The 16,630-nt window shown below is 45.0% G+C and overlaps 1 protein-coding gene across 2 annotated transcripts in view; it reads left to right on the plus strand.

Annotated features, from left to right (window-relative positions):
• LOC101948084 (flavin-containing monooxygenase 5-like) overlaps positions 1-16,630 on the plus strand; it is a 57,611-nt gene that overhangs the window by 18,544 nt on the left and 22,437 nt on the right. The window contains exons 3-5 of one of the 2 annotated variants that reach the window (XM_065554643.1): positions 6,195-6,369; positions 7,980-8,098; positions 14,698-14,835. In XM_065554643.1, coding sequence (XP_065410715.1) covers positions 14,704-14,835 — 132 coding nt within the window. In that variant the 5' untranslated portion in view covers positions 6,195-6,369; positions 7,980-8,098; positions 14,698-14,703. The remainder of the gene's footprint in view (positions 1-6,194; positions 6,370-7,979; positions 8,099-14,697; positions 14,836-16,630) is intronic. The other variant, XM_065554644.1, reaches the window with a different exon arrangement.

Genomic DNA, 16,630 nt, shown 5'->3' on the forward strand with positions numbered 1-16,630 from the left:
GGGTGCAGCCCCACCCCCATAGGTCTCCCAACTAGGCCAATTGTTCTGGGCCTGACCCAGGGGAACTGGGCCTACATCAGTTACAAGTGCCGGCCACCCTGTGACAGGGAGGTCTTGGCAGCTAGGGTCTGTTGGGGTTTTGATGGCTGGACAAGTGTGAGAGGTGGCCTATGATTGTGGGATGATCAAGACATTAAGTCAGAGCAGCTCTCAGCCTGAGAATCAGGGAGCCACAGCTGCAATGGAGAATCAAAAATACATTTCCTGCTAACAGCCCTCACAAGAAGCTGTCTGACAGCTGGGAATATCAGGAGCATGGTAATACCCCACACCTCCTCCCACTGTCACCACGTCCCCTGGTAAGAGCTGAGGTACGCAGATGCAGAGGAAGCCATTAGCCATTCATCAGACCAAGTTTTATTGGTCCTACAAAACCAGGACAATACTATGTATTCTTGCACACCATCCTACTCATACTTCATCCATTATTTACATCTATATACAGACATCGGTTACAATCACAATCCAGAGAATTTTAATAATGGAAATATGAGGCCAAATTCTGCTGTTGGTTACAATGGGGCAACTTCAGTTATTTACTCCATTTGGCCATATCCTCAGCTAGTATAAATGATTTGGCTCCTGTGAAATCATTGGAGCTATGCAGATTAACACCAGCTAAGGATCTGACCCATTATAGTTCTATGTAGTATGTGCAGTCCCAGAAAGCAATTGCATCTAGGTCTTTGATTTAGATTGTATAACACACAGTAAGAATGTCTTAAAATGTATGTACTTTAGTGGAAATACATTGCCAAAATGGCTTAAAATAAGGGCCAAGTGGCAGAAATATTTTAAATTGAGAGGTTTGATCCACTAAAAGGATTTGCCTTTGTTGTGCGATGTAAAACTTGCTAAAGCAACACAGATGCTGTATGTGATCAAGGCTGAAAGCAAGTAGTAAAAGCCAGACAACAATTCTTTCTTATACACCTGTCTGAATCTGGCCCAGGTTGATACCAAAAGTTGAGTGCTGTATGGAGGCCGAGGTGAAATGAATTCTCTCTCCAGTTCCTAATGGTGAATTATCCCTGTCATAAGAAAGAGGATTGTATAATTAGCTATAATGGAGACCTGTAGGACATACGGGCCAATAGTAATGTATACATCACATACAAACTTTAATTTGCCATATTTTAATAAGTTTGTTAATGGATTTAACAAGTAGTTTGGAAGCAGCTTGGGGCTGAATTTTGATAGAGTGAAAGAACCTTTCATGCACTTCCCCAATTTTTCAAACAGGATGACAGTTCTGTAATTTCTAACTGTGATCATGAGGTCTCGTAGACCCTGAGAAAGCGTGAACATGAAAAGCGTGAATCGGTAGGGAACAATCTTTCTAAGTCACAGGACAATGGATCATAAGTTATGACCTGGAAAAGTACCAGGCCCTAGTAGTCAAGAAGCCATTTAGGAGCCTTGACTGTTCACCCAAATAAGGAGAGTTGAGATTGTTTTGGTGGAGTCATGACCTCCTATTATTCCCCTAATATTGCTTGCTTGGGAAAAAATCGTGGACTCGTGAACGTGACTAAGAACCAGTACCCTAGGAAGGAGGGCCCTATGAGTGGACCAAAAGTCAGACTGACCTCACTTGATCAGGATTGGATGATTCAGTTGGGGTGCAGAACCTGTAATCTCCTGATTCGGTGAGAAGATCACCAGGGAGGTCTTGTGGAATGATACCGGCCTGAGTTTCATCCATAAAAGACCAGGTAAACGAGGAAGAAAGTGTGCTCCTCCCGAGGTCGCCCGGATGACAGCCAGATGGCTGATACTCCTACTTTCCATCCCACAGAAAGTAGAGACAAAGACATTGTAGACTGGCCAGTTGACTGGAGGATGATGCCCTCTAGTGTGATGGTACCTCATCCAGAAGACATCGCCTGATTCCCGAGAATGCAGTTCCTGACCAACTCTGAGGTTCCAAAGGCCAAGCAAGCTGAAGAGCAGAACCTTTTTCTCTTTCTAATTAACTTATTTTTGTTTCCTTGACGGGATATTTGCATAGCCGTGTAGGGATGCTAATCAGGAAAGACTTGTCCTAGCCTTTTGTGGGGAGGGAATGCACATGTGTTTGTGTGTAGTACCAATAATAGCATCTGCACATAAGCCCATATATAGGTTGCCAGTTGGCATTAACCTAGGTTCTGTGACAGACCCAGACCAGTGGGGTACAGGAGTCTGGTAGAGGGCAAATATACTGGTCACTGGATGAGTAGCTTTCTGTTCCCTGAGTGACCAGAGCAGGGGCTGCACTAGAGTAATCAGGAACCTGCTAGAACCAGTTAAGGCAGGCAGGCTAATTAGGACACCTGGAGCCAATTAAGAAGAAGCTGCTAGAATCAAGTAAGGCAGGCTAATCAGGGCACTGGGTTTTAAAAGGAGCTCACTTCAGTTTGTGGTGGGAGTGTGAGGAGCTGGGAGCAAGAGGTGCAAGGAGCTGAGAGTGAGAGGGTGTGCTGCTGGAGGACTGAGGAGCACAAGCGTCATCAGACACCAGGAGGATGGTCCGGTGGTGAGAATAAGGAAGATGTTTGGAGGAGGCCATGGGGAAGTAGCCCAGGGAGTTGTAGCTGTCATGCAGCTGTTACAGGAGGCACTATAGACAGCTGCAGTCCACAGGGCCCTGGGCTGGAACCCGGAGTAGAGGGCGGGCCCGGGTTTCCCCCAAACCTCCCAATTGACCTGGACTGTGGGTTGTTCCAGAGGGGAAGGTCTCTGGGCTGTTCTCCAACCCTCATGGTGAATCTCTGAGGCAAGAAAATCCACCAATAAGTGCAGGATCCACCAAGATAGAGGAGGAACTTTGTCACAGTTCTAAGCAAACCTTGCCACAGCTCACTAAAGGTCCAATTCTTAACCCCTTGTTTCCACAAGGGAAGGTATAAGCTGCTAAGTAAGATGCATAGAGATAGAAAGACTAAGTAAGCCATTCAATCATTTGTGATTTGATTACTGATACTGCTCATACAATGGTTTGACAAATTGTTGGTCTCAAATGGTTCTCTTTGTAGCTGACCAATTCTAATTTGTATTATTGTTAACTCCTTGAATTGAGAAGCTTGATTTACATTGTAATTTCAATCGAATTTTCATCTTGTTTAGCACTTCAGGGAAATGTAAGAAATTAGTTAACCTTCTAGTTGTTTATGCTCTTGAATAAAAGTTATAAAAATAATCCAAATTGGTTTTCTCTGCTCAAATGACAACAAGGTAAAAACAACCTTAATTAAAGGGACTTTTTAATTAAATAATAATAAAATATTTGACTCAAGTCCTGAAACCCTTATTACTATTACAGACCCTTGTTGGCAATCTTGCGTAAGGCGGTATGAAGGATGGGCACGGATGATGATTGCAGAGGATGAACTACAGGAAATAAAATCCCCAACAACTTTAAAAGTGCTGAGAAGTTCTCTGGGAGTCTCTTAGTGAGTTCTCAGAAATTGTTCAGCTACATCCTAGCCCGTTGCAGAAAAATACACTGTGGAGTTGGGGGCAAGAACAGGAAGAAGCAGTGAAGGAGTTTAAAAGAAAAGCATATCCCAGGTTTGCTTGACATGTCCCAAGAGAGGAAAACCCTTTCCTACTGAAGTGGATCACACCAACTGCTGTGTCAGTGCTATACTGTACTTAAAGCATGAAACTGAAGAGAAAGTGATTGCTTATGCCAGCAAGAACATCCGTGTAGTCAAGAGGAAGTATCTGGATTATGAGATGTTTGCTGCTGCCTGGCTGTCCAACTTTTTCAGGGATATTTTCAAGGGCATCATTTCAGAAAAATTCAGGGGAGAGGGGGCAAAGATGCATTGGCATCTCCACTTCTTTCTCTCCAGTGAGGCTGTAGCTGCTCGTGGCAGGATAGCAGGCCAGGCCAAACCCAGAGGAGAGCTGGGGAAGTGGCAGGTCAGTCCTTTTCAGGGAGGTGGAGATGGAGGGCCACGGATGTGCGTCTCTCATTGATGGCTGGTTGAGGACAGAGATTGGGGCCTGGCTTACTCCACACTCAGCTCTGGCCCAGGCTGCCACCACTGATCCCTGTCTGGGTGGCAGGGATATGGGCACAGCACTGACAATGCAACAATTAGGAGCCCTGGCTTCGCAGCCCTGGGGAGACCCTTCAGAACCAGCTGGCAAGGAGCTATGAAAGTCTGGGGGAGGCAAATCAAGATCTGTGGGGAGGGCAACTAACCCCCCCCCCACATCCAATAGCAAATGATGCCTCTGGGTATGATGGAGGAGAAAGAGTTGTAGTAGAAACCTGCCACTAGCCTACTACTATTCTGGTTAGTGATAAAATAGAGTTGAAAGGTTTCCAGAAGTTGTATTGGAACCTGGATGTTAGCCCTTAGAGATCCACTTCACCAGAAGCAAGAAACTGCAAGTGGCATAGGGTGAGCTGAAGTTTGATTGTTGACGGCACAGGGGTTAACTGAAGTTCATGGCTGCAGAGCAGACCCTCAGAGGAGAGGAAGTAGCCCTCATGTCTGAACTGCCTGCAACGCTGACCAGACACTTCTATTATGATACGGAATCTGTGAGAAATTTTCTATAGCTTATATAGACAGTTGTTAATACCAGCCTGGTGGTAAACCAGTTGCAGGAGTAGGCCTGGTATGGGCGAATCAGGGCACAATCCCTGACTCTCAGTACATGCTGGGTCAGCATGCAGAGATGTCTGGAGTTCTGATTCTATTACAGTTTGTTGCAAGTCACTTCCTTAACAGCCTAGTTGTCTGTTCCAATTCCACCTACATGACACATTTTTAGCATAATTAGCTGAATGGGAAAAGTGTGACGTGAAAAGGGCTCATGGCAAGGAAATTATGCACATTGAGTTAATAGAGATTTAATGCAAGAAGCAAACCTATCAATGACCTGGGAAAGGTCATTCAAAGGAGCAGGATCCTGTTGCACTAGGAAATAATCCAGCTGACCAATTGTACAGGCAACTGGCCCTGCAGACTCCAACTGATGCTGCCATCCTGATTCTTTACTGGATGAGCTGGTGTCACTGCAAAGTTGACTACAGGGTGCACAGACCGTGCTTGGTGGCAGCTTGTTGTAAAGTGGGCATCAGAGTTGACCTCCAGGATTCCTTATCTTTCGTACGCAATGTCTTGATGATGTTGCAAAGTCAAACCCATTCAGTCTTTGCTTTTTCTCTTGACAAACCTGTCTTTTTACCATCAGATGAGAGAAAATTAACACCAAATGTCATATAATTACATTGCTGTAGTGTTGTCAGTTGTGTAGTTGTTACTAATAACTTTATAATTAAGTGTTAGACTAACTATTGGTTTAAGAATGAGAAATTAATCATGCAATTTGAAATACTAATGTGTTGTGTTTGAAGTTTATCTTGTGTAAGGATCCTATGATGTAATGAGAAATTCTCAAAGTAGCCTCCTTATTCCATCAGTGAAGACCTATGGTAATACAGACATTAAGTATAAATTTTGCCACATTTTAATAAGTTTATGTTAATAGATTTTACAAGTGGTTTTGAAGCAGCTTGGCTTTGAGCTGTGATAGAGTGAAACAACTTTTCATGTAGTTCCCACAGTTTTCCGGACAGGGTGACAGTTCCGTAATTTGTTACTGTGGTTATGAATTCTCATAGGCCTTGAGGAAATGTGAATGTGAGATGTGTGAATGGGTAGGGAACAACCTTTCTAAGTAAAAGAACAATGGGTCATAAGTTTATGACCAGGAAAGGAACAGACCCTAACAGTCAAGAAGCCATGTGGAAGCCTTGAGTGTTCGCCAACATAAGAGGGGGATGAGGTTACTTTGGTGGAGTCATGACCTCCTCTTATTCCCCTAATATTGCTTGCTTGACAAAAACACATGGATTGTGGATGTGACAAAGAACCAGTACACTAGGAAGGAGGGTCCCAAGAGTGGACCAAAAGTCAGACTAAGATCACTTGATCAGGATTGGACGATTCAGTTTGCGTGTGAAACCTGTGAGCCCCTGATTTGATGAGCAGATCACCAGAGGGGTCTCGTGGGATGATACCACCCTGAGTTTCATCAATAAAAGACCAGTCAAATGAGGAAGAAAGTGTGCTTCTCCCAAGGTCACCACGACAACGGCCAGGTGATTGATACACCTACTTCTCTCTCAGGGAAAGTAGAGGCAAAGACATCGCAGACCAGCCGGTTGACCAGAGGACAGCATCCACTTGTGTGACGGTACCTCAGGCAGAAGACATCAGTCAGTTCCTACACTGCAGTTCCTGAACAACTCTGCGGCTCCACAGACCAAGCAAGCTGAAAAGCCGATCTGTTTTCTCTTTCTAAGTAAATTTCTTCTTTTGGTTTCCTTAGCAGGTTATTTGAATTCCTGTGTAGAGATACCTGAGAGGAAAGACTTGTCTGAGCCTTTTTAAGGTGGGTGGGCAGGTGGGCAGAAATCGCACATGCACATAAGCCCATAGTATAAGTTGCCATTGGGAATTAATTAACCTAGGTTCAAAGTAAACCTTGCCACAGATCACTAAAGTTCACTCAGGGATTGTAAAGATCCAAACCGTAACCTATTGTTTCCACAAGGGAAAGTCAAATTAGATAAGTAAATTGCATAGACATAGAAAGACTGAGTGTAGGTCCATACTTACAGTGGCATGTAGAATACAGACACCGCACACCCACCCTCCCTTGCATGGGTATACATAGCAGTGTAGACAATGAGGCACTGCTTTGGTGAGTAGAGTAGAGATATGCCAAAATCCTAAGGTGCCACTCACATCTACATGGCTACATTTAGCAGTGTAGTGTCCTGCTGCCTCCCTGCTGCTGGAGCCTTTCCCCACTGCTGGAGCCTTTCACTGCAGCATGTAGCTGCATGTATCCTACATGCCACTGCAAGTTTGCACAAGGCCTAATTAGCCATTCTATCATTGGTGCATGTTAACTTTGTGATTTAATTGAGTGCGCTCATGGGCTGACTCTAGGGACCCATTATTGGGAGGGCAAGTGGGTATTCTGGGGGCCCTGGATGTCAGCATTTAAAAAATAAACAACCTTCCAGGTGTCCATGAGCTAGTTAGACCCCTGAGAAATCTTGGATTGTAAGAGTTTTTAAAAAGTCAGTATTTTGCTGTGATTTATAATTTCTGACAATAATTTGGGGCCTTATGAGATCGTTTGCGGGGGGCATATTTCCCCTCTTCCACTCCTCAGTGGAACTCCAGGTCTCTACCCATGCAATGATTTGACCAATTGCTGTTGCCAAATTGTTCTCTTTTTAGTTAACCAGTTCTAATTTGTATAATTAATGCCTTGATTGGACTAACTTGATTTATATTGTAACTTCTATCTATGGTCATTTTCATATTGTTTAGTACTTCAGGGAAGTATAAGAAATTAGCTAACCTTCTAGTTGTTTATGTTCTCAAATAAGTTATCAAACCACCCCAAATTGGATTTCTCTGTTCAAATGGTGATGACGCAAAAACCACTTTAGTTAAAGGAATTTTAATTAAATATTAATAAAACATTTGACTCAAGTTGTGAAAACCCTATTATTACAAATTGGCATTGTTGACAGGATACTGTATCACTTATTAGGAGAGACATCCTTTCAAGGTGCGTAAAGGTGTCTTTGATCAGTGTACCTGTGACCCCTCTCTCTAAGATAAACAGTTTGGTAAAGAGTTAATAAGCTCCAGGCTGAAAGTTGGTCAGTGAGTGAGAAAAGAAGAAGTTGCCTTCTGATCACTGTGTTCCTAAAGCTCACCCTGTGAGGAAGTGAAACTCCCTGGTGAGAGTGCCGAAAGCAGGATGTGGGGTAGGGGCACACACTTCAGTCAAACCAGACACAGAAGTCTGGAATAAAAGATTCCCTAAGAGTTTTGATAAAGGTGTGGAGATGAAAAACTTCCCTTTGTATTTTTTGCATTCACCTGCAGGAAAGCTATTGTTTCAGGCTGCAGAGAAGCTGAACTTTCTCCCTCCTCCCTCCCCCCGAGGAAGACTTGTCGCCTGAAGCCACACTAGAAGAAGGCCTGTGGTCACCACACCTGGAAGAGTGAGTGAAGTTTTTCAGTTGTCCTTCCACCTAGTGTCCTACATTCAGCACCACACTGTGATAAAGTGAATTAATTCCAGTCCCTAAAGGTGAGTCCACCAATTCATATGGAACATGAAGCCAAGGTAACTTCCTACCTTCTAGGCCATCTAGCTAGGGAGATGGTTGGGGAGAGAGGTTGGCAAGTCACAAGGGGAAAGACAAGATTTCAATCAGTTTGCAAGAGACCCTCAGCTGAATCCTGAAAGATGCATTGTCAGGCATTGTATCCTAGGAAGATAGGTCCTAGTATATTGCTTGTGGTTCCACCCTACTGAACAGAGAGTTGGAGAATTTGTCAACGGAAAGAGAGATGCTAAACTCTGAGAAGTAAAAAGCTCAAGGCCTAGCGAAAGATGTAGGCAGCCTATAGGTAGAAATAGATAAAGTGGCCAAGACTCTCAGAGGGACAAATGAATGTTGGATATCAAACTGTGGACTGCAGAAGGGTGGGTGATGAAAATCATGAGTTGTTTTCAGAAAGGATTACTGAGGTGGAAGTTAGGAAGATTCTTGGCATCACCTAGACTCCCCAGTGCCCCAGAGGTTCCTGAGGTAGAGAGAACTCTTCCTGGGGATGGTCCCCCTAGACCTTAAGGTCTGGATAAATAGGAATCAAAGAAGCTAAACAGACTTTGAGAATCTTGCACCCATACGAAGGGAGCTCGACTTCATGAGCATATTACTATAGTTAAAACTTCCTTAGCAAATGTTGAAGGAGTTTCAGAAAATGATACAATGAGGTTTCCAAAGAGGACTACAAACCCCAGAATCTGGTTGGAAACTTTATCCCCAGACATCAACCAGAATTTTGAAAAATTATGCCTTGAGCTCATCAATTATTATGCACAGGTGATGAACCCCACCACTTTGGTTTACAAGTCTAGGTTGCATAAGAATGACACCCCCAAGTCCTTTTATCCAGCGATGAGATAGGTTTGCTTCAAATCTAGTGGTGCTGTGGGTCTGGACCAGCAATCCCATCTGAGACAATTTTATATCTGGTATAGTTACCAGCCTGTATCAGAGAAAGAATAGAGTAGATTATAGAGCCAGATAAAACCACCATGAGGCAAATTGTCATGCTAGCCCAGAAGGTGTGGGTGACAAGAGGCATGTCCCAGCGAGGCAGAGAAAAGATCTCTGATTTGCCAAAAAGGACAGAGGCCAGGGAGTGAACAGGCTTGCTTTAATCCCTCTTGGCAATTGTTTTCACTGAGTTGAGACCCGGAGGATATCCCTTCCTGAAAATTCAGTCCAGGGCTGTTACCTCCTGGTGACCAATTTCACCCTACAGAGATACGTCTCTCTGCTCCCAGTGAAACTGGCCATCTAATTGTTGGTTTTGAGCTCAACATTCCTATAATTGGGGTGTTGCTAGAAGTGATGTTACAGGGTAGAAACCTGGGAGAGACAGTGCAGAAGTACCCCTCCATGATCCAATTCCTCTGAAACCCCTTTGGGAAGATACTACCATAAAGTAACTAGTAGTGATGTGGGGAGGGATGGCATGATGCTTTCAGGAAAATATTTCTTAGTCAACCACACACACACACACACTCTTCTGAAAATCAATGCAATGCAAAAAGACCTCAGTCACCCACCCTTGGCCTTTGAACAATAAGTAGAGGGAAAGCTACAATTGGCATATGCTCTAGAGCAGGGGTGGCCAACCTGTGGCTCCGGAGCCACATGCGGCTCTTCAGAAGTTAATATGCGGCTCCTTGTATAGGCACCGACTCCGGGGCTGGAGCTACAGGCGCCAACTTTCCAATGTGCCGGGGGGTGCTCACTGCTCAACCCCTGGCTGTGCCACAGGCCCTTCCCCCCATTCTACCCCTTCCCTCCCCCTCCCCTGAGCCTGCCATGCCCTCACTCCTTCCCCCCCCCCCCCCCCCAGCCTCCTGCACTCCATGAAACAGCTGATCGGGAGATGCAGGGAGGGAGGGGGAGGCACTGATCGGCGGGGCTGCCGATGGGTGGGAGGCGCTGGGAGTGGGGTGGGGGAGCTGATGGGGGGGCTGCTGACATATTACTGTGGTTCTTTGGCAATGTACATTGTTAAATTCTGGCTCCTTCTCAGGCTCAGGTTAGCCACCCTTGCTTTAGAGAATGATTGGCAGAGGGAAGAATTGACATAGCTATCGACAGAATTCTGTGAAATCTCTGCAAAGGACTCTTGTGACTAGAGAAACTAGCCTCAGGAAATTAAGATTTCCACAGAACCAGGAGTGCCCCCAGTTTTCACAAGGCAGTATAGAATACAGTGGCCATTTATGAGTCTATGCAAAAGACATTAGATACACCCATATATTATTTTCCTTTCTAAGAGTGTAATTCCACCTTTAATAGCCCAATCTGGCCTATTGTAAAGCCCAGTGGGACCTGGCAGCTCATGGTAGACTCTAGACAGCTTAATAAATGAGTACCATTATCCCAATGACCAATGGGGTACACAGATCAGAGGAAAGCTCTCGTGTCCGAGGCAAAAATCTTCTCTGCTCTGGATATAGCAAATGGGTTTTGGATGCTAAAAACAGATCCAGGTGATCAACATAAATTGGCCTTTTCATTCAATCACCAAGAGTTCGCCTGGAAAAGGTGCATCTTCGGATACTTTCATGCCCCTGCAGAATATACAGTAACTCCTCGCTTAACGTTGTACTTATGTTCCTGAAAAAAGCTACTTTAAGCAAAACGATGTTAAGCGAATCCAATTTCCCCATAACAATTAATGTAAATGGGGAGGTTAGGTTCCAGGGAAATTTTTTTCATCAGACAAAAGCCATTATATACTTATACAGTATAGGTTTTAAATAATTTTAAACAAACTACTTAATACTGTACTCACCAATGATGATTGTGAAGCTTGGTTGAGGTGGGGCATAGTGGGGTCAGGGCACGGGGGCTTGCCCCACTCTGCCCATCTGGCGCGCCTGCCGGGGGCAGGGTCGGGGGCTTGCCTGCTTCCCATCTGGAATGCCGGGTGGGCGGAATGGGACAAGCTCCCACTCCCCGACCCTGCTCCCCAGCTGGAACACCAGGTGGGCGGAATGGGGCAAGCCCCTGCGCCCCAACCCTGCTTCCCAGCAGGAGTGCTGGGCGGGCGGGTGGAGTGGGGCAAGCCAAACAACCTTATAATGGAACGTCGCACAACTGTAAACAAGTATGTTCTCTAATAGCTCAGCAACCTAATAATGAAACAATGTTAACTGGGACGACTTTAAGTGAGGAGTTACTGTAACTTGCTTCTGCACAAAGCTATGTGATATATATAGATGGCATGCTGATCAAGACACTTTCCTGTGAAAAACATTGCAAAGAAAGAAGATACATGTTGTTTCAGGACAGAGTGGAGCTAAGATTTTGTTGCCTAGAGGGCATTGATGCAGGAAAAGGGTGTGATGCCTAAGAATAAAGTCCAGAAGATATTAGGCCACAAGTCAACAGGGTACAGGCAATTCAGGAAACAATATCCTCAGCAACTTTCACAGAATTAAAGTTTTCTGGGCATCTGTAATTACTCAAGGCAGTTGATTAGTGAGTACTCGGAAATTGTTCAGTCTCTTCTTAGCCTGTTGCAGAAAGATACAGAGATCCTCAAACTGTGGTCTACGGACCACCAGTGGTCTGCAAGCTCCATTCAGATGGTCTGCAGATAGTTCCCTCTAAGGTGCGCACCTGGGTGGCTGCACACAAGAGAATGAAGAGCCACCCACCTAATTAGTGGAGCCGCACAGGGATGGCTCCACTAATGAGGTGCCTGGAGAAGATGCACATATAAGGTGAGGCAGTGGCCTTGGGGGGAATAGAGGGTAGGTGGGAGGGGGCAGTGAGGTGATAAGAGGGGGTGGGGGGAATTTGGGACTTGCAGGGCTGCGGTGGCCAGAGAAAAAGGAGACTTTCCCCAGCTCCAGGGCTGCAGCTGCGGGGAGAGATGGCCCTCCTTTTCAGCCTCAGCTCTGTGGTGGGGAAGAGAACCTCCTCCTTCCCAGCTGCAGCTCGGGGGCTGCTGCGGTGGGGGAGAGAGTGGGAGAGACCCCCCTCCTTCCCAGCCCCAGGGCTGCTGTGGTGGGTTAGAAAGGTAAGACTACTGATATTAAAATATGAGTTGTGTGCTTTTATTTGTAGAACAAAAAATTTTAATTATTATTAAGTTTTTTTTATATAGCACTTTTATCCAAAGCACTTTACAATAGTTAGCTAACAGTACGAACAACATTTGGAAAGATCATTAAGTGATCAGCAATTTTCAAGTGGTCCGTGAAAAAAAAGGTTTGAGAACCACTGAGATACGCTGTGGACTTGGGGATGAGAACAGGAAGAAGTACTTGAAGGAGTTCAAGGAAAAGATACCCCAGGCTCCATGCCTAGCTTATCCCAAGAGAGGGGAAACATTGAAGTGGGTCCCACTGACTAGTGTGGCAGCGCTGTACTGCATCAAAAGCATGATATTGACGACAGAGTGACAGTTAAAGCCAGGAAAAACTTCAGTGGAGTTAGAGGAAGTAATCACATCCTGAGGTGGCTTTGCTTGCTACTGTTTGCGCTGTCCAAAATTTTCAGGAACATGTTGGTGGAGAAAGAGTTGTGTTAGCAACTTTCTACCAGTCAACTAGATTTCTGGTTAGTGATAGAGTGGAATGGTTTCCAGAACTTGCATTGTAACTTGGACTTTAGCTCTGTAGGGAATTCCCTGAGAGAGCTACTGCACCAGAAGCAAGAAACTGCTAAGTGCACAGTTCACAGCTGCATGGCTGCAGAGCAGACCCTCAGAGGAGAGGAAGTAACCCTCATGTCTGAACTGCATGCAACATGGACCAGACACTTCTGTTTTGATAAGGAATGTGTGAGAAGTTCCCCCTGGTGTATATAGAAGGCTGTTCATACCAGCCTGGTGGTAAACCAGTTTCAAGAGTAGGCCTAATATGGGCGAATCAGGGCACTACATGTTGGACCCATAGACCAGTCAGCATGCAGAGATGGCTAGAGTTCTGATTCCGCTACAGTTCGTTGCAAGTCACCTTAACAACCTCGTTTTCTGTACTGATTCTACCTGCATAAGACAGATTTTTTTTAACAGTAAGAGCATATGCACATAAGCCCATAATAGAAGTTACCCTAGGTCAGTGTTTCTCAAATGTGGCCACCTGGGGCCACCAGTGGCTTTTCTTGCAGCCACAGCCTCCTGGGCTGTGATTGGGAGGTGGGGGACAAAGCAGCAGCCCCTCCCCCTCCCTGTTGCTCCTGGATGCACCACCTTGGTGTTGGCTGCTAGGGCTGCAAGTAGGGGTTGGGCCCTGCCCCCCTCTGGAGACAGCTAGGGCACAACACTGGAGGAGCAGGCAGCTGGTGAGTTTCCCACCTTCCCAGGGGTGGTGGGGCTCTGGCTTTGGGCTTCACCGCTGGAGTGGTGGGGCGGCAGGCTCAGGCTGCCCAGCTTCAGACTCTGGCTCCCCACTATCTCCCCTGCCCCCCACAATTCCATTGCCCCAGGCCCCTCCTGCCTACCCCGACCCCCCATCCAGGGCTTAATTTGTCCCAAGGCTTGCCGGGGCTGAGTAAGTCTTCGGTGAAAAGTGATACTTTTATGTGTGTTAATATCGCTTTTTACAGCAGATTTACTAGCTAGCAATAAATAAATGACAATGATTTGGATGTGTATATTTATTTGTTTTTCTTAAAACTAATTAAGTATTTTAGGAAAAAAGTGTGAGAGCTGCCACCAGCAAGGGTTGGGGGCTGCACTCTGAGGCCACCAAAAAATTTGTCCTGAGAACCCTTGCCCTAGTTTCAAAGCAAACCTTGCCACAGACTCTGGGATGACTTTTCATGATATGGAAAGCTCCAAACCTTAACTGATATTTTTCCAACAAGGGAAAGTATAGATTGCTAAGTAAACTGCACAGAGATAGAAAGACCAGGTAAGCTATTTCAATCACTGGTGTATGTTAACTTTGTCGTTTGGTTACTGATTGTACTCATGCAATGGTTTGACCAATTGCTGTTTTCCTATTATTCTCCCTTTAGTTAACCACTTGTTTGTATTATTGTTAACTCCTTAAATTGGCTACTTGATTTATATTAGAGAGACAAGGTGGGTGAGGTAATATCCGTTATTGGACCAACTTCTGTTGGCTGAGAGAGACAACCTTTCAAGCTACACTGAGCTCTACTTCAGGTCTGGAAAAAGTGCTCAGAGAGTCACAGCTAAATACCAGATTGAACATGGTAATTTCAATCTAATTTTCATGTTGTTTAGTACTTCAGGGAAGCATAAAAAATGAGTTAGCCTCCTAGCTGTTTTTGCTCTTGAATAAAAGTTATAAAACCACCCCAAATTGGTTTTCTCTGCTCAAATGGCGATGAGGTAAAAACAACCTTAATTAAAGGGACTTTAATTAAATATTAATTAAAATATTGGACTGAAGTCCTGAAAAGCCTATTGTTGCTACAGCCCCCCATTGGCAAACTCAGGTAAGGCAGTGGGCTTGGATGATGAGAATAGAGGTTGAACTACTCACGGGTGGATTGACTCTGCTTTACCCTCCCCAACACAGAAGGCTATGGCAAAAAGAGTTGCAGTTATTGGAGCAGGGGCCAGTGGCCTAACAGCCCTTAAATGCTGTTTAGATGAAGGACTCCAGCCAACGTGCTTTGAGAGAAGTGAAGACATTGGGGGACTGTGGCGGTTCCAGGTAAGTTGAGTCTGTCTCCAGGGTCTTGCATTATAGCCAGCATAGTAAGCCAAGGGGTTCCGAATACTCCAGTTCCTCCTGCACAACCAGACATGTCCCTTCTCAAATAGAAATGAGCAGAGAGATTGCTGACTGCATTGGAAAATGCCTATTCTCCATGCGGCGATACACACAGCAGTGTTGTTCCTCAAATCAGAGTGGGCTTCCCATACAAAGGAGACTGCTTGCTGCATGATTTTTCTCTGCATATACCTTTTTAATATCATAAATGGAGGAGGGAAGAGAGAATTCTAAGGATAAGTGAGATCCACCAATGTCCAAGAATCATGCCATTATGGGAAGTGAATTGAGTAAGGTAGGCCTACTAGGGCTGGTCAAATATTTTCTATTAATATGGTTTTAAATTGGGGTTTTGACTGTGGTGGTGATCAACAGCAAGGATGAAGCAGTGAGATGGAGTTCAGAGGGATTTAAAAAATATCAAGGTTGATTTTAAATTAAAAAGGGCGGGGGGGGGAGCACCAACCAGGAATACCTTCCATAACATAACTCCAGCAGGCCCAACATCCTCCAGATGACACTTCCCCTTCCTACTCTGACTCCCAGCTGGAAGACAGGGAGTTTTATAGAGGGCTTCACCACCCAGAATCCTTTGCAGGCAATGGCAAGTCCCCGCCGGTCTCTCTGGGTGATTGACACCCCGTCCAGCGAATCAGCTCTTTCCCTCACTCCTTGCTCTCTAGGCGCTTCATCCTATCACATTCACTAAATGATTTGTTGTGAAAATGTCATGGGGGGCAGGGAGGAGAAAAAGCACTTTTCAGCAAGCTCTAATGCATACCCTATTGGCATTAACCTAGGAGGGTCATGTGGCTAGAGCATAGGCATGGGAGTCAGGATGTTGGAGTTTTGATCCCTGCTGTCCCACACGTTTCCTGTGTGATCATGCTTTTCCTTTGTTTTCCCACCAGTTACAATCATAGAATCATAGAAATGTTGGGTTGGAAGGGACCTTAAGAGCTCGTCAAGTCCAGCCCCTTTTGCTGAGGCAGGATCAAGTAAACCTAGACCGTCCCCAACAGGTGTTTGTCCAACACTTTCTTTAAAACTTCCAATGATAGGGATTCCACAACCTCCATTGAAAGCCTATTCCAGTGCTTAAGTACCCTTATAGTTAGAAAGCTTTTCCTACTATCTAACCTAAATTTCTCTTGCAGCAGATCTAAGTCCATTACAACTTGTCCGACCTTCAGTGGACATGGAGAACAATTGCTCCGTGTCTTCTTTATAACAGCCCTTAACATATTTGAAGGCTGTTATTAGGTTCCCCGCTCAGTCGTCTTTTCTCAAGACTAAACATGTCCATTTTTTTAAATCTTTCCTCATAGGTCAGGTTTTCTAAACCAGTGATCATTTTTGTTTCCTCTCCTCTGGATTCTCTTCCATTTGGGCATATTTTTCCTAACGTGTGGTGCCCAGAATTGGACACACTACTCCAACTGAGGCCTCACCAATCCCAAGTACAGTAAGACAATTACCTCTCATGTCTTACTTATGGCACTCCTGTTAATACATCCCAGAATATTAATTTTTTTTTACAGCTGCATCACATTGTTGACTCATATTCAATTTGTGAACCCTAGATCCTTTTCAGCAGTATTACCACCTAGCCAGTTATTCTCCACTTTGTAGTTGGGCATTTGGTATTTCCTTCCTAAATGAAGTACCTTGTAAATGTCTTTATTGAATTTCAGCTTGTTAATTTCAGACCAATTCTCCAATTTGTCAAGATCGT

Source organism: Chrysemys picta, chromosome 8, assembly GCF_011386835.1.
Source record: "Chrysemys picta bellii isolate R12L10 chromosome 8, ASM1138683v2, whole genome shotgun sequence".
Taxonomy (NCBI): domain Eukaryota; kingdom Metazoa; phylum Chordata; order Testudines; family Emydidae; genus Chrysemys; species Chrysemys picta.